At 46.6% G+C, this 25,841-nt stretch overlaps 4 protein-coding genes and 1 long non-coding RNA gene across 8 annotated transcripts in view; 2 read left to right on the top strand and 3 right to left on the bottom strand.

Annotated features, from left to right (window-relative positions):
• The first annotated feature begins 14 nt into the window (after positions 1 to 14).
• Positions 15 to 5,181, top strand: LOC108130368 (zinc finger protein 721). Its single transcript, XM_017248771.3, has 5 exons — positions 15 to 272; positions 585 to 898; positions 956 to 1,036; positions 1,092 to 2,640; positions 2,692 to 5,181. Exons 1-5 carry the CDS (start codon positions 144 to 146, stop codon positions 4,933 to 4,935), a joined length of 4,317 nt encoding a protein of 1,438 aa, XP_017104260.2. The 5' UTR covers positions 15 to 143; the 3' UTR covers positions 4,936 to 5,181.
• A 264-nt stretch (positions 5,182 to 5,445) lies between these two features.
• Positions 5,446 to 6,346, bottom strand: LOC138926774 (uncharacterized). Its single transcript, XR_011443411.1, has 3 exons — positions 6,118 to 6,346; positions 5,954 to 6,050; positions 5,446 to 5,890 (listed from the first exon to the last, which is right to left on the bottom strand). It is a non-coding gene; the product is annotated as an uncharacterized lncRNA (long non-coding RNA).
• An 857-nt stretch (positions 6,347 to 7,203) lies between these two features.
• Positions 7,204 to 12,477, top strand: rha. Of its 2 annotated transcripts, XM_070280893.1 has the most exons (7): positions 7,204 to 7,657; positions 7,714 to 8,171; positions 8,229 to 8,300; positions 8,356 to 8,704; positions 8,765 to 11,346; positions 11,416 to 12,107; positions 12,160 to 12,477. In XM_070280893.1, exons 1-7 carry the CDS (start codon positions 7,543 to 7,545, stop codon positions 12,332 to 12,334), a joined length of 4,443 nt encoding a protein of 1,480 aa, XP_070136994.1. In that variant the 5' UTR covers positions 7,204 to 7,542; the 3' UTR covers positions 12,335 to 12,477. The 2 variants fall into 2 exon arrangements, with proteins under 2 accessions (XP_070136994.1, XP_017104676.2); XM_017249187.3 differs by having other exon boundaries at positions 7,206 to 7,657; positions 8,765 to 12,107.
• Positions 12,403 to 14,577, bottom strand: tobi (target of brain insulin). Its single transcript, XM_017249186.3, has 2 exons — positions 12,758 to 14,577; positions 12,403 to 12,695 (listed from the first exon to the last, which is right to left on the bottom strand). Exons 1-2 carry the CDS (start codon positions 14,535 to 14,537, stop codon positions 12,496 to 12,498), a joined length of 1,980 nt encoding a protein of 659 aa, XP_017104675.2. The 5' UTR covers positions 14,538 to 14,577; the 3' UTR covers positions 12,403 to 12,495.
• Positions 14,578 to 15,140: 563 nt separating this feature from the next.
• Positions 15,141 to 25,841, bottom strand: part of Fur1 (Furin 1) — a 112,865-nt gene continuing 102,164 nt past the window's right edge. Inside the window, exons 5-13 of one of the 3 annotated variants that reach the window (XM_017248947.3) lie at positions 25,512 to 25,757; positions 25,326 to 25,454; positions 24,395 to 25,269; positions 24,166 to 24,339; positions 23,991 to 24,109; positions 22,688 to 23,845; positions 22,017 to 22,183; positions 20,246 to 20,303; positions 15,141 to 16,037 (exon numbers count right to left, since the gene is read on the bottom strand). In XM_017248947.3, the coding sequence (XP_017104436.2) occupies positions 15,319 to 16,037; positions 20,246 to 20,303; positions 22,017 to 22,183; positions 22,688 to 23,845; positions 23,991 to 24,109; positions 24,166 to 24,339; positions 24,395 to 25,269; positions 25,326 to 25,454; positions 25,512 to 25,757 (3,645 nt within the window). In that variant the 3' untranslated portion in view covers positions 15,141 to 15,318. Of the gene's footprint in view, positions 16,038 to 20,245; positions 20,304 to 22,016; positions 22,184 to 22,625; positions 23,846 to 23,990; positions 24,110 to 24,165; positions 24,340 to 24,394; positions 25,270 to 25,325; positions 25,455 to 25,511; positions 25,758 to 25,841 lie in introns of those variants that run through there. The other 2 variants (XM_070282192.1, XM_070282191.1) reach the window with 2 other exon arrangements.

Here is a 25,841-nt window from a genome sequence, read left to right as displayed (position 1 = left end):
CCGTTGTCCAATACTGGTTCAGTCGCTGTGAATGGCATTCATCTTCTTCTTGTCGGCCTGAAGTTCTTTTTCCTCAGTTTTTGCGAATATTTCTTGTGTTTTGGAATGTTTGATTAAAAGTAAGTGTTTGAAATAGTAGCACCATGCTACCACCAAACACGTGCCGAACATGCGCTCTGCAAAACCCCGATTTACAGCCGCTTTCCGCTTGTTTGGAAAAGGACGCCAATAAGAGTTTCTACGAGGTGCTCCACGAGCTAACGCAAATCGATGTAAGTACATGGGGAGACTTCTGTAGACTTGTGAAATAGTCCGATAAACGGTACTTTGCTTCATAAAAGTAAAAAATAGGGTGATGCTCTTATTGAAGATCACTTATGGACGCCATTTCGGCAGTATTCCATTTTCCAGCCCCCTTCAGTATCTGTGCTTTTGTGCAGCAGACCAGCAAAGTAGACAGAGCATTCTTGGTACGGTTGAGGAAACGTCTTGATAACAATCTCAATATTTATAAAGTTCCATTGCATTGATTCTGGTGACGATATAACCAACGTTCTCTATACTTCTTGTTCTTCCTGTTGCAGCCCCTCCAAGAGAGCTTGGACTCCAGCCTACCCCAGCATTTGTGCAGCGATTGCTTGAAAAGATTGGAGAATGCCTATTCTTTTGTGCAGCAAGCCAGAAAGGTTAATGGGGAACTCTTGGTACGGTTGAGGGAATGCCTTGATGAGACACCTATAGACCTACCCCAGGAACAGAAAATAAAAACGGAAATTGCAGCCGATCCAGAAGCAGGAAATGAGGATGAGGAGGCCCTTCAAACTCCAACGGTGGAATGCAAGTGGGATGCGGAAAGTGACAGTGATAATAGGGAGAACCCTGTTACTGCCAGCGAATCGTGCGTTGATATATTACAAGCTCTTAGTGTTAATTATACAATAAAATTAAATTTTAGGGAGGAAGTCGATGAAAAGCCGTATCAACTGCGAAGAAGTGCCCGTAAGGTCAAGCAGCCAACAGAAAGTGAAAATGAAGAGTAAGCTAACATAGTACTAAACCCATTAAGATTCTAAGTTGTAATTTATTTACAGCATCAACATCAACGACAAATCCCCCGTAAAACGCCGGCGAGGACGGCCTCCTGGCAAGGCCAAGAGCCAATCATTGACCTCCGATGGTCGGTATGCCTGCCAGGCGTGCGGAAAAAGTTTCTCCTGGTACCGCGACATGCAGCGCCATTCACGGAGTCATTTCGACAAAAACAACTTCGTTTGCCGAACCTGCGGAAAGGGATTTCTGCGTAAGGACAATTATGTGTTTCATCTTCGCAGCCACAACAAAAAAGCGGCTAAGATGGAGTCCTTAAAGCTGGGCAACGAGTGGATCTTTGCCGAGCGCTTGTACTCCTCCGGCAGCCCTAAAAGAATCGAATGTAAGCTATGCAACAATAAGTACGAACGAGTCCAGGATCTCAGATGCCATTTGGACACTCACATAAGCCTAGACAGTCTACATGCCTTATGCCCGGATAGCGACGTGGTCCGAGAGCATTACCAAACACACTCCGGCGACATGGAGCGAATCAAACAAATGATTGTAGCGGATGTAGCCAAGGGAGTTTTGGAAAAGTTTGCATCGGTGGTCAATTTCCATGGTTATGAGCTGGATATTAATGACTCCGATGGGGAATCCTCTCTAGAAGATGCCAAATACGTCTGCGACATGTGCAATGTAGGATTTGGTCGCAAACACCTTTTAGTACGGCACACGCTGGAGGAACACGCTCGTGATCAGGCAGATGAGCTACCTTGGCAACGTTGCAGCTTCTGCAAAGTCGGATTTCTGTCCTCGGCGCTCTACAATCAGCATTTGCACCACCAGTGCCACAACAAGCTTAAGAAGTATCACTGTCGAAAATGTCCTGGAAAGTTTATGTGGCTGGAGAACCTCGAAAAACACTCTTGCTCTCATCCAGCTAACATGGAACGTCAGATCTTCTGTACCTTGTGCGACGCCCAAATGCCCACTCTAGCCAAGCTACGCATCCACCTCGTTCGCCATCAAAAAGATTTTGAGGACTTCAATCCTGATCTCCAGACTATGTTCTTTCAATCCTTCTATCCCAATGGCTTGGAATGCACTCCCGCAGAACTGAGTGCTCGTATCATTGAGGACTTCGAAGTGCAGGACTTTGACCGCTATTACAACGCTGCTACCTCCAGTGGTCGCGAGCTGGATATCTTTGATTCCGAAACTGAAGAATCGGAAGCAGAAGATGGCGAAGCACCGCACCACACCTGTGTTCTTTGCGGAAAGGTGTCAAAGAGGCTATTGGTCCTACTGCAGCACCAGAAAAGTTTTCATACCGAGGAATCAGGTGCCTTGCCCTTCTCTTGTGAAGATTGTCAAGAGGGATTTGTGTGCGACGCATTGCTTCAGAAGCATCGCAGGCGATGTAGCGCAAAGAGGCATTCAAGGTTCCACTGCCCAAACTGCAATCTACACTTTATGTGGCAGGGCAACTACGAGAGGCATCTAAAAGCTCACCACGACCAGGAGGAGAGTCCGGAGCTGGAAGAAAGTCGTTCGTTGAGACCATGCTCCTCCGCAGCCAAGCTGCAGTGTGATGAGTGTGAAAAGGTTAGTTGGCTGCACAACATGGTTACACAACTAATTGATTTTATCTTTTAGACTTTTATTTGGCACAAAGACCTCACCCGCCATAAGCGCATTCACCAGACAGAAGTAAAGTATAAGTGCACCCACTGCGATCGCAAGTTCCACCGAAAGGATAATCTTAAATCTCACATGCGGGTGCATTCCACGGAGCAACAATCCGATCAAACGGCAGAGCACACCTTAAATGGTTCAGATAATGATCCATCCATTTTGGGCCAGCTATGTCGTCCACATGGCTGCAAGCAGATCCAATGCATGATCTGCCTTTCCCGACACTCCAAAATTTCAGATCTTCGGGCACACCTTACATCCCACAAGTACTCAGTGACGTTCTCCGAGTTTAGAGATATTGCCACCGCATCAAAATCCATGTATCCTGAACTACCTGCACCTTTGAACAAGTCCCAGCTGGCGGAGAGAATAATGGCTGATGTGGATAAAGGATGCGACCTGGACAGATTCATTTCCATCGCCAACGAATCGGGCTTAGAGCTGACTCTAGATAGCAGCGAGACAGATACTGAGTCGGATCAGGAGGAGAATCATTCCACTCACACCTATACCTGCAATATCTGTGGAATACAGGTCAATCGAAAATACCAGCTCTATGCCCACCACTTGGAAAAGCACACGGGGGCAGAGACCCCCTATTCATGCACCCATTGCCAGGCAAGGTTCCTTGACAAGGCCCTTCTAGATCACCACTCCCGAACTCTTTGCCGGAATTCCCAGAAACGATTCCAGTGCCGCAAGTGCCCGCTTCGATTTCGTTGGCGAGAGAACTTAAAATTACACAACAATGTGGCCCACCAGCCGAAAGAAACTCCGCCTGAAGGAAAATCCGTATCCCCCCAGGGCGAGAGCGATCTGCACTGTATACCATGCCAGCGAAGCTTCAAAATGCAGAAGGATCTTACGCGACACAACTTGATGCATACCCAGGATTCTAACATATATCGGTGTCGATGGTGTGCCCGCCGCTTCTACCGTTGGGCTAATCTCCTCCAGCATATAGTACGCCACGGGATCCGGGCTAACCAATTGCCCTATGCTGAGGCTCTTCTTGACTCATATGGACATCCTGGAGGTAACAAGATCATCCAATGTCGCGTTTGCTCTGTAAGTTTTCCCACAATTGCTGCACTGCGTCTGCATCTTGAAACCAGCCCGGTGGGCAGTCACCATGAGCCCTTGTCGCTCCAGAACTACTCTATAACAAATCAGATGGGATATGAGCTAACACTGGAGGATTCTGAAACGGACGAGGAAGGCTGTAAACCACCGGGAGCTCCGGCCTTTTATACATGCGGCATGTGCCAACTGCGGTGTGTGCGGAAATTCGAGCTTCAACAGCATCAGCAGGCCATGCACCGAATTGAAAAGATTCCAGACGGTTGCGATAAATGCATCTTCAAGAGCGTGTGCCCAGAACTGATTGCCCATCATGTAAGAACGCAGTGTGGCAACCAGCAAAAGCATTTTACCTGCACGCGATGCGGATACAAGTTTATGTGGGAATCCAATCTTTTGCTTCACATGCAACTGCAACATGAGAACAAGGAGGGTGCAGAACAGGACCCTGCCATCCAGGAATCGCCTGATGAGCCGTACAAAGCTACATGCCAAATTTTTCAATGTGGTCTGTGTCCTAGAAAGTACAACCGCAAGGATCGACTGACGGCGCACATAAAAAAGTTTCATGGTCCCAATGTGGAGAAGACACCCATGCGGCCACCGATCTCAGAGCCCAAGGAGCCCAAACGATTTCTCTGCGCCTTTTGTGGCAAGGCCGTTAGTTCGTCCTCAAACCTAATCATTCATATGCGGCGTCATACTGGTGAGAAGCCCTTCAAGTGCGACTATTGCGATATGGCTTTTCCCCGATCCTCAGATCTCCAGTGCCATCGAAGGACGCATACTGGCGAGAGGCCGCACGTGTGCACGGTATGCCAGAAGGGATTCGCCCGATCCTACAAACTTCAGCAGCATATGCGTATCCACAGCGGAGAGAGGCCCTATAAGTGTACCTACTGCGAGAAGAGCTTTACCCAGTCCAACGACTTGACCCTCCACATCCGGCGGCACACGGGTGAACGCCCATACCAGTGCGGCGTATGTGGAGATCGCTTTATTCAGGGCACCGCTTTGAAAAATCATCGCCTACAACATGGCCACCATGAGGATAGCGCCAATGTCCAGGGCTCGGCAACGGAAATTACTGCAAGGCGTACGGTCCTAGAAAAGTTTTCTGTCTAAAAGGGATAGAAGAAAATGCTTTCCTCCACTCATAGGTTGAATATCCTCATATTTTTATTTCTTTTACGAAACTGTATTTTTGTAAAATAGTTGTAAGCTTTCAATGTTGAAATTGAAATACAGTCTTGAAGACTGTCCAGGCACGTGCCTGGTCACATTGTTTGGTTTAGGGAAGTAGTGTGACCGTATTTGATCACCCATCTGCTTTTATCTTGTTGCGAATTTTTAGCGCAATTTTTTTTTTTTTTTTTTTAATAAAACCTATTGATACCTAAGGTCCACGCCGATTTTTTTTTTAATTTTTGAGAAGGAAAATTAGTGTGACCAGGTTCACGAAATAAAAAAGTATGACCGTATTTTGTTAAAAGTTGTCAATTGCGACCAAAATATGGTCATACTTTTTTGTTTTGTTAACCTGGTCACACTAATTTTCCCTCTCAAAAACTAAAAAAAAAATCGGCGTGGACCTTGGGTATCAATAGGTTTTATTCAAAAAAAAAATCACAAAACCCGTCAAAAAATAAAACGAGAGATCGACATTTTCCCGCCGAGTATGGCCACACTAATTCGCTTTTACAAATTAATGTGACCAGACGCAAAAAACTGGATACGCTGCTTTCAATATCCACCTGCCTTTGAAATTGACCGCTTTTATGGGTCGAAAACTATAAGAATGGTGCTAACCGCTTTTACGGGTCAAAAAAATATATGAAATCAAAAAATAACGTTTTGTCTAACACTAAAATGGTCCCGCATGGTTCGCTAGATGTCTGCTTATATGGGGTTATTCATATTCTTCAGACCAGACTGTATGGGATGACGTCCTCGGATATTTTCCATCGAAACCAGACGTCGGCATTCCTTCATGATGCATCATCCGATTCTTATAAATTCAAATAAGTTCCTAGATGCAAAAGCTGTCACCCTCCCTCCACACCCTTTCGCTGTCGGGAAGCTGCGGGAAACAATAGATATCAAAATAAAAAAGGTCTCCAACAGGAAATATTAAAATACCTACGTGTTTGTATGACGACGTCAAAATTATATGAAAGTGTACCCCAACCGTTGCCGCTGCAGACCACTGGAGTCTCAAACTGCATTTGAAAATTTTAAGCCTCGGAGAATCGATAGAATTCAAAATAAGTAAGATCATTCGTCAAAGTTCAGGATATAAACACTTACCTCCACGTTAATTCGTCAAAGTCAATTGAATCTTTAAAAAAATTCACGCGGTTTACGAATTTAATCTGAGCTTAGAGATGGGAAGCTTAGTTAGAGGTGGAAGAGCTTCACAGAGATATCAGTATCGGCCCTCTACCCCGTAATAATCGGTGCCGGTTTCGATTTGTTAACACTACTATCGTGTTTGATATTACCTGCACATTCAAATTCGCTTTGCTGAGTCCCAACCGGACTCGATCGTGCTATCTGAAAAGAAACAACTTAGTCTAAAATAAATAAAATCTTCCTCCGCAGTTGAAGCTATACTCACGCCACGTCAAAATTATCTGACTTTAAGGTGGGAAATCTTTAGCTCGCAACAGGTACTATATCGGGACGTTGTAGAGTAGCAGGGATTTTGAAGACCTTCGCTGGCGGCCATCTCTTTTAAGGCTACATTAAGATAAACATTTGGCATTTATAAGATCCAAAATGGCCCAGGTCCGCGGTATCACATCTGAAATCTGCATTGTCACTTGTTATATTTTCTCTCGGGTTATAGGGCGAATAACGGCAAACGCCGCAAACAAAACCTTGCCGCTGGCGGACCACCGCCTCGTGGAGTCCCAAACTGACATTGAAACTCTTAAGCTGCGGAGAATCAATAGTATCCAGAATAAGATCTTGCGTCACAGTTCACGATATATTCACTTACCTACACATTGATTCGCCGACGTCAATAGAATCTTTAAACAAATTCACGCGGCTTACGAATTTACTCCGAGCATAGAGATGGGAAGCTTAGTTAGAGGTGGTAAAGCTTGAAAGAGGTGGCAGTATCGGCCTTCTTACCCGTAGCAATCGGAACTGGTTCCGACTTGGTATGTTAAGATTTTAGTATTACCGTACTTAGTATTACCGGCAAATTTGAAATTGAATTTGAATCAAAATCAAATTTCCTAAAAACAAAAGTCATTAAGGCATTATTGTCAGAAACTTATATTTTAATTGTCAGAGCTTCAAAAATATCGTTTGTTGATAACATAGATTGTTGATAAACTAAATAAAAAGTAAAGATTCATTAACTTTGACAAGATTAAGGCCAGCTTGTGTTTTTTTGCCTTTCCGGGGTGGGTTTATTTTTATTATGTATAGAACACCGGTAGCGACACCTGTTCTCCGTACACCCCACTTATCGCCCGGTTACCTTGGCAATCTATCCAAGTCGCCTTAGAGTCCTCGCTCCAAGCGAGAAACTACGAATAAACTACGCTCAACTACGAGAAGCCGAGCAACCGGAATACAGACAGAGCTGATCGAACGGGAAAGCAGATGGTCAGAATCACCAGCGCCCGCGTTAAAATTTAGCTTTGAAAGTTTGGCGCCTGTTGAATTGAAAATTGTTTAGTTTCTCCACACTAAAACAAAAGCTTCAAATACAAAAAGATGGTCAAGCCATACAAGGCGTCGCGCTCGGTGGCGGCTAGCGATAACTGCAGCGGCGGAAGCGGAAACAAGGATTTGGACCAGGTTTACTGCGTGGTGCTTCATGTAGTTGAGGGTAACTAAGTCTATCTCTTTGTTTTTCCTAAGAATTCATTAATTTTTCATAAACAGCCATTAACTTTGTCGGTCGCGATTCAAGCGAACGGGATCGCGAGAAGATCGTTATGAACGCGTCCCTTAATACCGTTGACTTCGAGGTGGAGGGCACCCAGTCGTCCACTGCCGAGACCATCATCTTCAACAGCAACTGCATTTGGGAGTGCGACATGCCTGGGATAAAGCGCATCAAAACAGACCATCGCCCCGTGAAGGTCACCTTCTACGCCTGCCGTGGCGGAGCGTCGGAGAGGAAGACCATCGGCAGCCTGCTGTTGCCGGTGAGGGGTCTGCCGGTGCTCAGTTCCGCGGGTAGCCACAACGCCGCCCAGCTGAAGATGTTCTGGCACAAGCTCATCTGCATCAGCAGCGAATTTCGCTCCCACAAGCCGGAGGTGCTCCTCATACTGGCCATCATTAAAAAGTCCATTCTGCACACCAAGGACTTCGATCACCTGATGCAGTTTTCCGACGTGAGTACAGCATCTATCAATTGCGCATTTTAAGATCCTAATATAGTCATTTTGCAGAGCAAGTCACCGCCCGAACCGCCGATGCAATCACCCGGGCACTCAATCACTTCCAACATGCTCCAGTCGCAGGTGAGTGCTTCATTATTGATCTCTGAGAGGGTTAACTTCTACATCCCAGTCTTAGGCCAATGTCTATGTGCAGTCGTTGGTGCAACTTGGACTGCTTCAAGTGGGCAACGATCCTCTGGTAGACTGCGACATCATCGAGGTCGTGCTGCAGTTGAAGCAGCTGAAAAACGTGAGCAAGCTGGCCAGGTCACTGAACGCGGGGAAGGACCCCAGCTCAGTGATCCTGGTGTTCGATTTTGTGGGGAACGTGACCAATATTGAATTAAAGCTAAATGAGACTGACTCTTATATCCTGAACGATGTCCTGGGCCTCCGATTCAAGACCTCCCTGCGCAGCATGCGTCTCTACTTTCAGAGGATCTTCTACCTGCCCATTAACATGTACATGAATGGCACGGCAATAGGTTCGTTTCTTATTTGGTTTCTTTATATCCTTCCGCATCCTATCATTGTTTTTTCTTTAGCCAACTATCGTATGGACTTTGGAAAATTGCTGCCACCGGACAGTTACTTCAAGGACAACAGAAAGTTCACCTGCAATGGATCCTTTTCCTTCAACCGTTTCGGACGCACTGACAGCGCCAGGGACTCCAAGCCGCCACTCATGGAGTATGCCTTCAGTGTGGACGTGAAGACCATTTTTTCGAAGCAGGACACAGGAGCTGAATCGGAAGCAGCTCCCTCAATTCGCAGTGGAGTTTTCAGGGAGCTGCCTAAGGATCGCAAGGACCCGGAAGCGTCTTCCTTGTCCCTTGACACTGCCTCGGTAGCGAGCCTGAATGTGGGTGCTGAGCTATCGGCCTCGGACGAGGGATCTTGCGGCTCAGCTTTTCTGAAGGAGGATGACCCTGACTCCGAGGACACTCCGGCGGATTTGCGAAAGGTACAAGGTCGTCGCAGGAAGTTCACCCGACTAACATCAGGCGAGGTTGTGGAAGTACAGGAGAGCGAGGATGAGAATGTCCTGGGCAAGAAGTTCTCGTCGATGGTGGTGCGCGAGACATATTCAGCGAAGGTTCAGATGGAAGTTGCATCTGCAAAATCTGAAGTCCCCCCTGATATGGAAATAGAGTCTCAAATGGACGAGTCCGAAGGCGACGTCCTGAGCCGTCCTGAAACTATAGAAACCAGTGCAGATGTTTTAAGCGAAAGCCCCTCCAAGGAGAAGAACCAAAAGAGAAAGTCATCTTCCATGGAGCGGCCAATATCACAAAAAGGGAAACCCAAAATATTGAACCAACCATCCAAGGAATTGCCTATAGACCGATCTGCATCGACAGGACGGGCAAAGGTGCCTAAAACAAAGGCACCGTTGAAAGACACCGACTTCATCGACGACCTGACATCTTTGGAGCATTTTGAGCTTCTGGAAGAGCAGTTTAAAGAGGAGGTGGACTTTGAACTGACAGATGTTAGAATGAGGCCTCGCAGAATCGGAGGACCAATAGTGCCTTTGGAACGGAAGCTGAGAAAACCAACAGCTCCAGATGACCTCCACTACGAGAATACCGATTATATAGACAGCCATCTGAACATTATCTACGAGGAGCATTCTGGCGATTCCATCCCAAAGAAACTTGTCCGCAAGAAAGTAGTTAAAAAGGTTTCCCAGCGAGAACTGGGCGAGTTGGAAACAGTATCTGGGAGGGACAGGCCCATTTCAACAAGGAATAGCTCTGCCACCAAAAGCAAATTTGACGGATGCAACGATTCAGAGAGTTCCCAGCCACAAAAGATGGCTTCCTCTAGGGGAAAAAACAGCAACCCTTCGAAACTAGCGCAGGAAACGCAAGAAAGCGACGTGGATACCAACGACTTTAACGATGGGGATGTTCCCAGCAAGCGCAAAAAAAAATCAAAGATGGACTTAAGCCTTCGTGCCCGATGGGTCGAGGTGAACAAGTCCCAGGCACAAGCCTTGGATGAGACCGAGAAGTTTCTGGTGGAGACCTGCCAGGCCGAGCTCAACGAGGTCCTCTATGAGGATCAGCTGGCTCTCGGTCTGGCAAAGCCTCTGAAACCTAAAAAGAAATTGGTGAGTTCCAGAAAACCCAAAGTCGCCCAGAGCAGCGAACTCGATAGCTCGATTTTGGGGGAAGACATGCCCTCATCTCAAGCAGATATCCTGCCTAAAAAGAAGCGGGAGGTGGTTGTGGAACAGGAACATGTGGAATCGCAGTTGGACCTTCAGAGCTCGGAGGAGTACATATCCATATCTGAGGTCACCTTAACATCGGCGGAAAGCATTATAGAGCGAGAGCCTGTGACTAAAAAGAAGCTCAGGAACGATGCTTTGCCCGAAAATGAGATGGAAATTAATGTAGGGAAACCTTTGAAGAAAAAAGTTATCAAAAAAAAGGTATCCACATCTTTGGCTACAGCGGAAATAGATGATGTTCCTGAAATGGATACTCCTCAGTTGGTAAAGAAAAAAGTTATCCGGAAGAAATCCCAGCGCTTAGTGGAAGAAGCTCTGGAAGAGGGAGTGGTCCCAACAAGAAAGGTGTCTTCGAAGAAATTGTTGAGGAAGGAATCCCAAGAAGAACCTCTAGAAGAAGAAGTGGTCCCAACAAAAAAAGTATCTTCGAAAAAGTTGGTAAGGAAAGAATCTCTTGAAGAACCACTGAAAGAGGAAGAGGTCCCTAAAAGAAAGGCGTCTTTAAAGAAATTGGTCAGAAAAGAATCCCATGAAGATCTACAGGAATTGGAAGTTGCCGCTACAAGAAAGATACCTTTGAAGAAATTGGCACGAAATGATTCCCAAGAAGAACCCCTGGAAGAGGAAGTTGACGAAATAAGAAAGGTATCCTCCACGAAATTTGTGAGAAAAGAATACCACGAAGAGGCTCTGGAAGAGGAAGTGACTCCAACAAGGAAGGTTTCTTTGAAAAAATTGGCGATAAAAGAAGCCTATGACGAATCCCTGAACGAGGAAGTGTTCTCAACAAGAAAGGTGTCCTCAAAGAAATGTGTGCGAAAGGAATCCTCTGAAGATACTCTGGAAGAGGAAGTGGTGCCCAAAAGGAAGGTGTCTTCAATAAGATCGGTAAGAAAAGAATCAACTGAAGAACCTGTTGAAGAGGAAGTGATCTTAATAAAAAAGGTACCTTCGAAGAAATTGGCGAAGAAGCATTCCCAAGAAGAACCTCTGGAGGAAGAGGAAGTGGTCCAGACAAAAAAGGTATCCTCCAAGAAATTTGTGAGGCCGGAATCGGAAGACTCTGATGTAGAACTGAGTCTAACCAACGATTCTGTTGTCCAGAAACTCAAGTCCTGGCGCAGCCATCAGATAAAGCAATTCGAGGAGGAGCTGGCCCGTCGTGAGCAGCACTACAAGCATCAGTTGGAAGAGATGGAGTGCAAAGAAGCTAGGATACTAAACCTGGGCTTGCCGGAAGAGCCCACGGCGCCACTTAGTGTGGATTACGAGGCCAAGTTCAGCGAGCTGGAGCAGCACATTTCCAAGTTGAAGACTGAAATGGAGCAGCAAGTGATACTGTTTGAGATCCGTAGCCAGGAGTTGCGGCAGGAGAACGTCCAGCTGGCAACCGAAAAGACAGAGCTGAAGGCCCGCATCGCCACCATGGAGCAGCAGATAGGGCAGCTCCGTTCCCAGGGGACCGACGACGGCGACATTAAACAAGTGCTCGGCGAGCTGAGGTCCCAGAACAGCCGGTTCCTGGACCTGACGCGAGAGAAGGACCGCTACAAAAAGCAGTGGCGACGATGCGCCAAAAAGGTCCATGCCCTCAAGCTGACCATGTACGAGAGGAGTGTGGACAGGGATCGAGAATGTTTGAACATCGGGTAAGAAACAGTATTCCATATGGTGTTCATTCACTAACTTTACCTATTTTAGCGCCATTGACTTGAAGAAGATCCTCACCAAGGATGCCTTAGGCTTTGAGCAGGAGTATGGCCCATTTCGGCGATCTGGCCCCTCACCAAGATTTCCCGTCAACTCGATGTCCGGCTCCGGTGACTACTCCCCGCCCTGCGGCAAGCGGACACCCCACTACAACCCGAAAAGTTGAGGCCATCGATAGGTGGCATCTCAACCTCCAAAACAGATCCCCATTGCTTTTACCAAATTAACTGTGTGTCGATTTTTATATTTAGTTAACTTTATTGATTATTTTGTGTTGTAGCTAGAAAGTAAACATGTTCAGACGGCTAATACTTTCGGACCTGGTCTTCACTCCAGAACAAAGCCCACGCGCACAAAGTAGGGCAGCGTGTCTAGGGCAGCCGGGTAGTCCATCAGCCAGGTGGGGCCACTGTACACAGTGTCTCCGTTACCGTCCTTCCACTCGCCCTCGGGAAGGTAGATGTCACGCTTGGTGGCTCCCTCCACCACAACAGGAGCAGCAATGATATCCTCTCCTAGAAGGAACTCTGCGCGAAGGAGGCGATTGGAAGTTAGTTTGGTTTAAGTCTCATAATCAAGGGGTACTCACCATCGTAGATGGACTGCGCCACCTCGTCCGTGGGTGCGATCCACCAGAGCGGCATGTTCACGGGCTCTCCGGAGTCCACCGCTCGCTGGAAAAGCTTCATAATGTAGGGCGTGTAGGTGGCGTGCAGGTCGGTGAAGTTCTTGCTGATGGTGATGGCCTCGTCGTCGAAGTTCCACGGCACGAAGGAGAACTGCAGGGCGGGCATGAAGACGTTGGCCTGGAGCCAGCGCAGGAAGAGCTCCTTGGTGGGGGGCTTCTCGTAGTAGCCGTTGCCGCCAATCATGTCCGGAAGCACGAAAGGATATCCGTTGATATTCATCTGCAGCATCGAGGTGATGAGCGTGAGCAGTCCGTTGTTCCAGCCCCACTCGGAGTCCTTGTCCACGATGCGCACAAAGATGGGCAGGTCCTGGGTGTTCTGGGCAGAGCGCACCTCCACCATATCCCCGAACTTGGCCACCGTGCGCACGTAGTCGCCCACGGCCTGCAGGGGTGTCACCATGGAGCTGTTGGCCTGGAGCACCGGATCGCTGGGCAGCCAACTGGTCTCGCCGGCATCGAACTTGAAGCTATCGATCCCCTCCTCGTCCTGCAGACGCTTGAGGCGCGTGGAGAACCACTCCTGTACCTCGGTCTTGGTAAAGTCCAGGATGGCGGCGTCCTTGGGCTGACTGTTCCACCACTGGGTGTCCGAGCTGCCCTCGTGGTCCAGCACCAGGTAGCCCAGCGACTTGGCCTCCTCGTAGATGGCCGTGCAGTTGTTGTTGATGAAAGGATGAATCCACAGGGTGACCCGGAAGCCGAGGGCCTTCAGGTCGGTGGAGAGGGTCTTTGTGTCGGGGAACTTGTTCTTCCGGAAGGTCAAGGCACCGTAGCAGTCCTCCCAGTCGTCATCAATCTCCAGCTGACTGTTATTGAAGCCGTTGTCCAGAATTTGCTGGGCGAAGTCTCGCACCACGGTGTCGTCCACCTCGGCCTTGTAGAGCGCCCACGTCGACCAGACGGGGTGCCTGACCATGCGCTCGTCCGGATGGCCCGTGGGCCGACCCAGGAAGGTTTTTACTGCGTACTTGTGAGCCGCCTTGGCATCCTTGGCCACTGCCACGTGGTAGGTGAACTTGGCGGAGGTCACACGCGGATCGTAGGGCAGCTCGCTCGTGGCACTGAGACAAAGCTGATCCGGATACTCGGCCGTGTTCTGGTCCAGGAACAGCGGAGTGTTGCTCTCCACGAAGATGAAGACGCCATCGCTGTTCAGCCAGTAACGCTCGCCCACGCCAAAGTTGTCCAGCTCCTTGGGCAGGTAGGAGTAGTTGCTGTGCCGCTGCCGCTCCACGGGCCAGTAGTGCTGCTTCTGCTCCGGGCCACTGAACCAGTGCTTGGAGCCTACCTTGAGGGGGAAGCAGTCCCTGGGCTGGGTGCCCTTCAGGACCTGGTCGCGAGAGACCTTGACGTGGGTTATTTCGCTGCCCGTGCCGGACACCACTCCGTTTTGGACCAGGGTGAACTGGACGGTGGTTGAGCCATCGGTGAGCGAGTAGGAGCCGTCGGTGGCGGCCACCAAGTTGGCGGTGCTGTCGAAATTGTCAAAGGTCACCGACTGCACAGTAGTCTCGCCCTTCATCAGCTCATACTGGAGCTTGTCGCCTCGCCTCAATCTCACGTAGATGTTGCTGTTGGGAAACTTGTAGCGCTGCTCGATGCTGGCGCAGGTGGAAACGGTGTCCCACAGGGCAAAGGACACTGTCGCCACCAGCAGGGGCAACACAATAAACCGCATTTTCAGAAGCTAATAACAAACACGACTGGTGGTCGGTTGGTCAGCGGAGCTCCTAATATAGCCGCGATAAGGCGCCTCTAAAGAGCTCCCGGTCAGAAAGCAAATTATACAAATAAAACCCTTGAGCGTTGTCAACTCACTGCTCACCTGGGAAACACTTTGGGTGTTCGTGATAAGGCGATCGATAACTCGGACACCCCGTTTGTATAATTCACATTTCCCATTTTCTAATTGATGTGAGTGCCGCTGAGATTGCACTTCACCCACATCGATAGTACCGGGGTGTAATAAACACAAATAATTACATCTCAAGATTGGAGAGGCTTACATTGCAAAACACTTGTAATAGACAGTTCTGCCATATCTCCATAAAAACAAACCAAAAACTTCCGTGGTAGAGTGTTTACCTTTCAGGACTCAAAGCCCTTACAAAGAAATAAAGATCTCTTGTCCAGTTTCTCGGCTATTAGTCAGATATTGAAGTATTGCAAAGGATTATATAAACCCTTTCGCATAGGATATGTAATGTTCATGCTTACCGACCAATAAAGAGTCTTATTTTATTTATTTTCATTCTATTTATTCACATATCATAAAAATATAAGTTAAAATGTTTTGATTCTCGCTCCTCGCTACTCCTAATACTTTTAGTCTAGTTTGGCTTTTCATCAAACGTAACATGAGAGTTCCCACTAGATAGTTTCCGTGTCATGATCTTCGGTGTGGCTAGGTTAAATGCACTTGTACTTACTAATTAATCATTAGGCAAATTGTAGATTAGCTAAGGCACCAAGTGACTGCTCTCCTCCTCCAACGTGGCCTTATCGGTGACCACCTTCGTGAAGTGGGCTCGGTACAGTTCGTCGTCGCTGTCCGAGCCGCTGCCGTCGTCGCCCATCAGAGCTACGCGGGAGTAGAGCTCGTTGGAGCGGGCAGTGCTGCGGCGGTGGTAGACGACTCCGCCAGCGATCACCACACCGACCAGGGTGAAGACCACCACCAGCAGCAGGAGCACTGTGGAGCCGGTCATGTAGTTCAGGGCCTGCGGTTCGTCGGACACTTCGGAAACCTCCACCACGGTGGCCATTCCGGTGCTTCTCACCACGTACGCGTAGCAAAAGGTCTCGTTCTGGATCTTCCGGAGCTGGCTGCCGGCGGCGCAGGTGCTGCACTGGGAGGCCATGGGTCCGTAGCAGGCCAGACAGCTTCGGTCGCAGATGACGCAGATTCGCGGGGGTGCCTCCACCAGCGGGATGAGGAGGGCACTACGCCGACGGCGATCCTCCGCCTGCAGAGGATCCAGCTTGTCCCCGTCAAGGGAGTTGGAAACGGACGAAGGATGATCTGTGGGCGGAGCGTCTGTCGTCGCATGCTCCTCCTGTTCCTTCTCTTCTTGCTCTTGGATCAACGCGTCGGCAGCCAGCTTGTCCAAGGGGTAGGTGTGTAGGGGGCAGACGTCGTAGCAGAGGTCCTCGAACATGTAGGCGGAGTCCTTGCACTCTGAAGAAGGTGAACACACATGTACACTTAGCAATTGATCTAGGACAGGAATGTCTTTAGGTTCTAGATTGGGTTACCTTTGCAGGCAGGTGCGAAGCAGTAGATGAAGTTAGTATGACTTGGTTAGCAGAGGTTAGCATTAGCATTCACCAAAAGCAGTAACTTATGTTATAATAATACATAATGTCTTAGTACTTTAGGAGCTTTAAGGCATGAACTTAAAGCCACATCTACCAAAGAAGACTAATTTTTTAAAGAAATGTAACAATAGGCATGCTCTTTATGGGTAATTCTTAAGCAAGCCAGGGGTTTTAAAAAGGATAAAATAAATGCACTGTTTAGTTTAAAAATAAAATTAGATAAGCAAGTTACACACAGCACTACCAATAAAAACCAAAAGATACATTTACGAAGCCAAGCTCGGAGAAAAACATGCTCGAAAACAAAAGAAATAGGAATAAATCAACTAAAGCCAAAGGTGTGCGCTTACATGGGTGAGTACTGTACTGTATATACTATACCCCATCTGGTAACCAATGTGGAAATGAAGGTGAGAGTTTAATAGTGTTAAGAAAAAAAAAACAAATTAAAAAGTGGTTAATGTCACACAGCAGTGAAGGGGGCAATATTGCAATATCCTTTTCACATAAAAAGGAACGTAAAACAATACAATACTTATGGAACGTAGAATGGAACAGTTTAGACCACACTCACCTTTTTGGCTCTCATCTCAAGAAATCTCAAAAATCGGAGGTCAGGCTTGCAAGGGGAATTCGCTTGCAAGAAATTATCAAAATTCTTTCTTCAATTTTTATATTCGAGCATGTTTTGCTTGCTGCTTTGATTTTTTCGAGGAAATAATTCGATTCAAGGATTCGTCGGTTACGGTTTCAATGCATTTATTTATTAATCGTATAGATATTATTATTATATTTATAGATATATACACAAACATACATAAAAAGTTGTATTGAGTTTTGGATAGCGGCATTCTCAATTTTCTTCATATCTAAGAATTTCATATTTTTTGTTTCTTTTGTTTTATTTTTTACATTTAAAAAAGTTGTAATTTCTTTCGTATTTGCAAGCATTAAATTAGGTTTTTGTTCCAATGTTCATTTACAATTTCGTAGTTTCAAATTTAATTTAATGACTATCGCTACCCCAGGCCCTAGTACCATTTTTATGTTCTCTTTTTTTTATCGAATTGTTTATTTAGTATAAGCTTAAATATTAATTTGGCTTTTATTTCAATTACTCGATTAAGTAATTGTCCTTCTCCCCAATGTCTGTTTCTAGGTGTATTCTGGTTCTTCAAGAAAGTAAGTACCAAAAAGATCAGTGGCGTAAGGGTCCAGAAAATATTTTTGGAAAATTTGAATGATTCAGATAGGTCCCCCTATATCTACGCCACTGGGAAAACTGAACCTCAGAATACACAGAAACGGAGCGAATTTAGTTATTTTGTGTTTTCTTGACGAAACTTAGTTGGAAAGTGGAACATAATTTATGTTGGTACTTGACAAAGTTTTGGTAAATACTTGTGTGTGTGTTCTGTTGGTTAATATTGGCTGTTTGTTCGCTGCTAGTAGTATAGAGTATATGCTGTGGGTTTAGGGGTTAATTCAACTATTTCTTGTATGCACAGAGAGAAATGCTAGCTTTAGTTCTGCTTATATCTTATGATCTGGCTAATATGTGTGTGACTGTGTGCGTGTTTACTAATTACAACAACAACAAAAAGATGTCCTTTCTCCTCATATCCCGTTCAAGTTCCCCCTTCATTTCACCATTAACTTTTCCCTATTAAATTAACATTGATACTTGTATTTGTATTGTTTATTGTGCAGTTACGATATGATTATTCATACAAAGAAAATGCATACACATTGAGATATTAATACCCTTGCAGAGGGTATTATAATTTTGTCCAAAATTACTATATCCTATAGCTGCCATATAACTGATTGATCGGAAATGGTATAACTTTGGTGTTTTTAGAGAGTTAGAGTAAGAGAGTTCAAATTTTACATGAGTGATACTTTTAGCAAAATAATACGACATGCCAAATTTCATAAGGATCGGCCGACTATATCTTACAGCTGCCATATAACTGAACGATCGAAATTGACCCAACTTTTGTGTTTTTGAAGATAGAAAGCTGAAACTTAGTACATATTCTATTTTTCAGTCAGTTAATCCAACCTACCAAATTTCATTAAAATCGGCCGACTATATCCTATAGCTGCCATATAACTGAACGATCGGAAATGGTATTTGGCAGAAATATCAATTTTCGTATTTTAGAAGATAGGAGCTTGGGACTTTTTTTTTAGATTTTTGATTGTAATTTATTGGTTTTATTATGATGTAATCATAAGAATCGGCCAACTATATCCGATGTTTGCGATATATATCCGGTTTTAACTGCAAGGGTATATCAACTTCGGCTCCGTCCGAAGTTAGCTTTCCTTTCTTGTTTCTTTTAAAATTAATCATCAGATCAAAATATATAGGTCAGATCACAAAGAAAGATACATAAGTAATCGATTTGTATTTTCGAATTTTAAGTAATGAAGCGTTTTGTACCAAGTTTCGAAAAAAAAATAATGATATGTGTCCTCCGCTCGAGCGGAGACTCAGATGCTGCTTAAGCGAAGGAATTAATAATAATTATTGCACTCGATTTTCCTTTTGATTTGTTTGTTCAGTGTATGATTTAATTAAGCAACAAATTGTTAACAAAGATATGTTTCTCATGGGTGTGTGTATGAGGTTGTGTGTGTGTGTGCGTTTTGGACAAATCAATTCGGCAACTCATCAAAATGTAATTAATTATTCATTTGATGGCCAAAATCGACGCAACCATTCAAGATTCTTGTATTATGTTGCAACTTTGTTGAAAACTGCAGGAACTTTTTGTATAAATTGTTAAGTATAATTACGAATTACGATTTAAGTGTTGTTACGATTGGTAGCTGCCTAATTTCCCATTAATACGCTAGACTTTATCCCTACACCTTAGCCTATTATTTAATTGTTTTCTCGAGTTACGGATAATGTTTTTCGTTTTTAAATTTTTTTTCTTACAAAAGTTGTTGTTTTTTTGTTTTTGTTTTGGCTCCTTAACACTAGAAACATTTAATTAGTCACTTAAATTTGGTTTTCTCTACGTCCACCTGGATTCCTCCTGCCCATTATTCAAGTTTAGTTTTAATTTTAAGAAACAGTCTTTTACTATGAACTTTAAACTGCAGTTGACCTTGCATTGTGTATCTGGTCGGCTGTGCTTCTCCTATTTCTCAACAAAATCAAAACGGGGGCAACTCAAGCTATGGATGGGCAAATATTGAAAAGCAAAGCCTGTGACTACTTGGCTGGCTTGGGAATATCTGAAATATTGCATCGTTTTGTAAGACATACATATGAACAAATATACACACTCGGGGAAGCTGCTCACAGGCCGCCTTATTTAAAAAAAGGGGAATAAAATGCAATATTAAAACAAATCAAAATAAACAGGCTTAAAAACACAATTAGACTGAACGAAAACAACCAAAAAACGAATCGTACAAATAAATTTCAACTAAACTCTTAACATAGGGGAATAAAATAAGTGTATATTCTTAGGATTGTGCGTATATAGCAAATGTGTGTATAATTGCATTTTGACTAAAATAAAACAAATACGCTTGGTTTCTCCCCAAAAGGATAAAAAGGATGCTCAATTATAAGTAACTTTTCTTTTTTTTTGTATTTTTTCAGCCCTGCCACGCCTACATACGTGTGTGTTGTCTGTTTTCGTGTAAATCTACGCTTACCTTGGAATTTAACTACAAAATTTTTAGTATTTACTTATATTTTTTGGACTTGCAGTGACTCCTTCTCCTCCGCTCTCTCCTAGTCTAAATTACTCCTTTTTTTAGATTTATTTTTTGTTTAATTTTCCCTTTACGTCCTGCTCTTTTGAATTCTTGTTCAATTTCCATAAAACTTTTAATTGGAAATTCTTTGTTCGTTCTCTGTTTTTTTGTGTGTTACTTTGTTGCATTTTTTACACAGTTCAATTTTGTTTGTTTGCCAATCTTTTCTTGCATTCTTGAATTTTTTTTTACTAAATTATCTAATTTTGTTCTTGTTCTTGTTGTTGTTGTTGCTTAAGTTAAGGAAAAAGGCTTGAAAGATCAAAATAAAGAGTAAAGACAAACCTAAGCACTTTCGATCGCTCCACTTAAGGCACGCGGCGGTGTTGCCCACATCGCCCACCTGAAAAGGATAATAGAAATTATGATATAAAATATTAGATATAATATAGGTATTTAAAAGATATAAATTAGTTTCCAACTTTAAAATAGCTTAAGCCTAGGCATGCCACTCAGCCCCTAAAACTAGGCTTTAATAATCAAGAGAATATCAATAATAATTATACCCGATAATTCTCATCCTTTGACTGACTATGTGTCTCTGACCTTTAATCTCTCAAGTTTAAAGCCTATTTTTAGTGAGTCCTTTGCCTTAGTTCGTTGCATGTTGCCGGCCTGTCTGGCATTTTAAGTACTTATGTGTGCGGCGGTATGTCTGGCTGCCTTTATTTATAGTTACCCCCTTTCCCAAAAAAATGGTCCGTCTGTCTCGCTATCTGCTTGAAGCCAACATGCAATGACGTCGCGTGTTAGTCCAACGAAGGAATAGTGGCTGGCAAAGGGGACTGGCTTGGGCCCGGCTCGGGGGCTTCTAAAGTGTTTGTTATGCAAAAAGTTTTTTTTGAAGCCATCGCAGCGGGCAGCAAGCGGTGCGACATAAAAAACTAAGGTCACTGCACTCACTCGCCTTTATTGCCGCCCATTCCCTTCTGCTTGGCCAGTGGAAAAAAGCCAGCTTTTAAAGCACAATAGGTGCCAAAAGGTTAAAAATTGCTGCCGGGAGGCCGAAGTGCACTTGAATAGAGCCCGGACTTTCAGCAAATCTGAAATCGTAGGCAAAGTTTTTGAAAAAATCTGATTCTCTGCAAAGTGAAAGAAAATCCTGTAGCTATTTCAGACTAAAGTAGAGTTTATTTTCAAGCGGGAACTAGTTTTTCTCGGTGTGAACCCGATGTCCTGCTGCCCCTGACAAAGGCAGTGCCTTGGCCCACTGCCAACGGCGCCGACTTTGGCTGCCAAAAGCGGAATTAAGATGCTGGGCGCAGAGAAAGGCACCGGAGTGGAGGAGCCGAAATAGGCCGAAAGATAGCTGCTGACAGTGTATGCTAAGTATTTGCAAATTTATGAGCGCCATCGGGCAAGTCCTTTGCTTATTTTGGCGCCCCAGCCTCCAGTTCATTGGGGCGTGCAGGAAAATGTGTACATTAACGAAAAGGACATGCTGGCAAACATAACGAACGGGAACGAGAACGCGAACAGGAACTCAGCTACCTGACGAACAAAAAGCAATATATAGTTTGGCAGCCACTGCCAATCAAGCTAGCCACATGCAAGCTCGCAGCGTTGTGCCGCGGTTCAGATTCAGGCTGAGATTTAAATTCCGATTCGGATGCGGGATCTGATCACTATGCGAGTCCTCGCCGACCGCCAAACCATCTACGAAGCACTGCAATACCAAGAAATAAACTGAAAACGCAGGCCAACGGGGCGGATGAGTAATATACAGCGGGACCAGAACGAGAGCCACTGATGTGGAATAGTTGAGTCGAATATTGGTTATGTGTGGGTGGGTCTGGGGTAGGATTATCAAAAGAAATAGTTGCTGAATTTATCAGAATTATGTGCTACTGGGTTTGAGCTTTAAGCAAGGAAGTTGGATAGCTTTAATTGAAGGGTATCTTCAAATCAGTTCAGTGGCTTTCGACTTTAATTAGTTTCCGCTGAAGACTATAGAATAAAATAATGAATCCCCGTTTTGAATAAAAGCTTTTTTTAGCGATAATTGGCTACTCATGCAGGTAAGAGGCTTTATAAGGAGAATGGAAGCGTGACTCACCTGCTGCATATTCCGCCACTGGCCGGTGGAATCGTACTCGATATCATTGCGGGCCACTTCGTTGCCGTACAGATTGAACTGGTTGGCCTTGCGGGGATGCTCCTGGTCCTCCGGCTGGGCGGGCGTTTCCGTTCCGTAGAATATCAGGCCCCATTGTGTGATTTGAGCTGTAAGGCAGAGCAGAATAAAGGATTTAGTTATATAGCTGGCGGGCAGTTAGATATGGTGCTCAATAATCCAAATTAAATCGAAATAACTATTCAAAAATCCAAAATAAAAACAAACTGCCAACGAAAAATGGTACAAAACGAATGATATATATATTGCCGATTGCATGGCGAGGCAAACAACAAACAAGCCATGTGAAGTGCCAATAAATCTGCGATATCAAGTGCCGAAAGCTAATCGCAACTTTCATCAGCACCGGCCCCGGCACTGGGAGGATAAAAATGAAAAATAGTGTTGCCGGAAAAGCATTTCGGAGTTGCACTTTGATTGATGAAAACGACAAGGTTGTGTGCGCTCCAGAATGGGTGAAACGATACAAAACTCAAGGGGGGGAAGGATTAAAACAAGTAACATTACTAAAACTAAAAACTCCATCGATAAGATAAGGTCTTCAAATCATAACATTTTTAATAATAATCCGAGATTTGAATAATAGTGGCTACCATTTGGTCCTGGGCCGTCTTTCCGCTGACCCCGCGGCTCCTCACGTTCGGGCGTGGCCTCCACCTCCACGTCCTCCATTTGCACCTCCACCTGGGCGGCCGGGCCCATAACCCCGGCGGCTGCCATTAGGAGCTGCTGTTTCTTGAGGATCTTCTGGTCGGGCAGGAAGCTGCTTCCTCCCGCCGGCATGGCGGGCAGAATCGGTAGGCTGGCCATCGTTTGCGAGGGCGGTGGCACCGAAGGCGACTTTTTCGTGTTTCCCTGACGACTGTTGCCGCCCGTGGTGGGGCGGAAGAGTTCCACCTCGAACTGCTTGCCCTGCTTGGCCTGTTTGCCGGCCTTGCCCTTCGGCAGGGTACTCTCAAAGGGTTCCAGTTCCGGGAAAATGGCCTGAATCTTCTCGTAGCGCTCAAAGAGCTTGGGTATGCGGGAGTCCGATGACGAGGTGTTGCCCTCCTTCACCTGCTTGGCAGCCTTAGTAGATCCATTGGCTCCTCCCCCGCTGCTGCCACCTCCTATCTCTCCCACCACCTTGCGCGGTTTCTCCTCAACGGTCTTCTCTCCAGAACTGTTCTTCGGCTTCGAAGACTGGACATTATTTCGATCCTGTTTGTTGTTCCGGTTCTGCTGCTGTTGCTGGGAGATCCTGTAGTACTTGTTCTTGCTGGTAGTGGTCTGGGTGGTGGTGGTGCTTTGGCTGGCTTGCTCCTTGCGGTTCCCAGACTTCCCCTTGTTGTTGTTGCCGCCCTTGTTGCCCTTATTGGGGTTCTTCTCCTTGCTGCCAATATTCCCGCCCTTGGCATTGCCATTGGCATTGGCACTAGGTTTGGCCAAGATGACGCCGTAGGTGGCCGATATCTGCTGGTAGCCCTGTTTGGGTGGTCCCGGGTTTAGCAGGGGATTGTTGGTCACGTAGCTGGACTTGTTCGGCTGGGGAGGCACCTTGCCCATCGGCGGCGAGTTGCCAAAATTGTTGGGAGGTATGCGGGGGTACTGTGGCGAGTAGGCCTGGTGCAGGTTACTGGTGGTGCTGCTAGAGTTCGGGGTCGTGGCCGCCTCCGGGCCGATCGGCTTTGGCACCGAGATTGGGTCGTTAGGGTCGATGGCGTTCGTGGTGCCGTAGAAGATCAGCGACCATTCCCTGAGCAGAGCATGGCCTGTCGAGATTAGTGGGTTAGTGGTTCAATGGGTGTTCGGGTGAGTCAGTGATCCACAAAAGCGCAGCATGTAAAACGGTACGGGTTTAAGCATCGATCTGGACAGCACTTGGTTTGGATTTGGTAGAAAGTGTGATAGACTTACCCATGTAACGCCCTTCGTTGTGGATCTCCAGCTGCCACTTGCCTCGTGGCGACTCGCCCCAAGTGTGGACTGACATGAAGGGCCACTGGTTGAATCCGGACCGCGAATTATCGTGAAGTCTGGAACGATGGTCATTAGTAGTGCAGTTCGATTGGAGAACCAAAGGAGGACCTACCTGGACGTGAGCAGTGTCACACTGGTGTTGGCTGGAGACCTGAGATATAGCTGGATATCACCGCGTCTCTGGGAAGTGAGGGTGATCTTGGCCTGGACGTGCTCCAGGTAATTGACCGACAGGCAGTGTTCGACAGTCAGCTGCAGGGTGATGTGTGTGTGCGGCGGTATGACCCTAAGAAGAGAAAGGATTAGTCCCCAGAAATTAAAGAACTCGCAGTCCGTCCTACTTGTCCGCATGGGGGGCATTGATCTCACAGCGCTGTTGCTCCGGAACCATTTTCCAGGAGCGGGCCACGCGCACCATCTCGGCGGCGTCCATCAGGCCGTAACCGAAGGAGTGGCTCACCCGCCGGCCCACCCCATTGCGCGACCAACTGGGGTCCTTGAGGTTCGCCGGCTTGGCGGTGCGCACCACAATGTGCTGCAGGTCACGCCAGGTGAGGTTCTGGTTGGACTGCAGCACCAGGGCGGCGATGCCGGCGGCGAGCGGGGCCGACGCCGAGGTGCCCGTGTGGGAGACCGTGCACGAGTGGTGCAGGTCCGTGGTGACCACCTGCTTCTCACCCTGCCCGCCGCTGCTGTAGGTGGTGGCCAGCGTGGAGCTGCACTTCTCCGAGTACCACGGCACGTGGCCCTCCTCGGTGGCGCTGGAAATGGATAGGGTCCATATGGAGTTCGTGTAGCCGTCGCAGTTGCAATTGTCCTGCTCCCGACCTCCGTTGCCCGAGGCCCAGATGAAGATGCTGCCCTTGCCGCCTCGGCCCTTGGTGGTGCCCTCGATGAAGGCCCGCGAGGCCAGTTCTCCGGGTCCGTCCACGGTTTTTCCGTCATCGTCGGGTCCCCAGGAGGCGCTGTAGATGTCGATATGCTGGGGGTTCAAGGACAGCGATCGTGCCTCCACGGCGTCAGTCACATCTCCGTCCAGCATACGCACTCCCCCGACACTGGCTCCATAGGCGATGCCCACGGCACAGAAGGAGTTGTTCGCGGTGGCAGCCACCTCGCCGGCGCAGCGGGTTCCATGGCGGTTCGAGTCCGTCATGTCGTAGTGCGGCATGGGATCATCGTCGTGGCTGTTCACATCATAGGAAGCCTTTCGATCCTGTAAAGAATTCACCATTTAATCCATAATTTCATTCGTTTAAGCTTAGGACTTACATAGTTTTGCTCAATGTCCGGATGGTCGGATTCCAGGCCATCGTCCAGGATGGTTACCACTACCCCCTTGCCGGTGATGCCTTGTTTCCAGGCTGGTATCACATTCATGTCCAGGCCACCACCGCGATTCTAGAGGGATTGGGATTGTATTTGAGACATCTAAGAATATTAAGGATAACCACTTACCAGATACCACATTTGGGGCCACTTGGCATCGTCGAAGGACATGGCATCCACCATTGACATGGCACGCGAGGAGGTCCTGGAGGGTCGCATCCGAATGTAGTCCCGTTTGGAGCGGGACTTGGCTCGCTGCTGCTTCGCCCAGTGGACGCGATCGTCCTCGTCCAGGCGGGTCTGGTGGTGAGTGGCGGGGGAGAGGGACCGCTTCGAGACCTTGTGATGTGCGAAGTGGTAGTGGTCATCGAAGATCTATAAGAAGAAAGATTAAAAATTAATAATATTTTAAAGAAAGCTAATAGTCTTTAGATTAGGAATTCTAGACTTTAGCAACCT

This window comes from Drosophila bipectinata, chromosome 3R (assembly GCF_030179905.1).
Source record: "Drosophila bipectinata strain 14024-0381.07 chromosome 3R, DbipHiC1v2, whole genome shotgun sequence".
Lineage (NCBI taxonomy): Eukaryota > Metazoa > Arthropoda > Insecta > Diptera > Drosophilidae > Drosophila > Drosophila bipectinata.
This window is presented reverse-complemented; position numbering and strand designations above follow the sequence as displayed.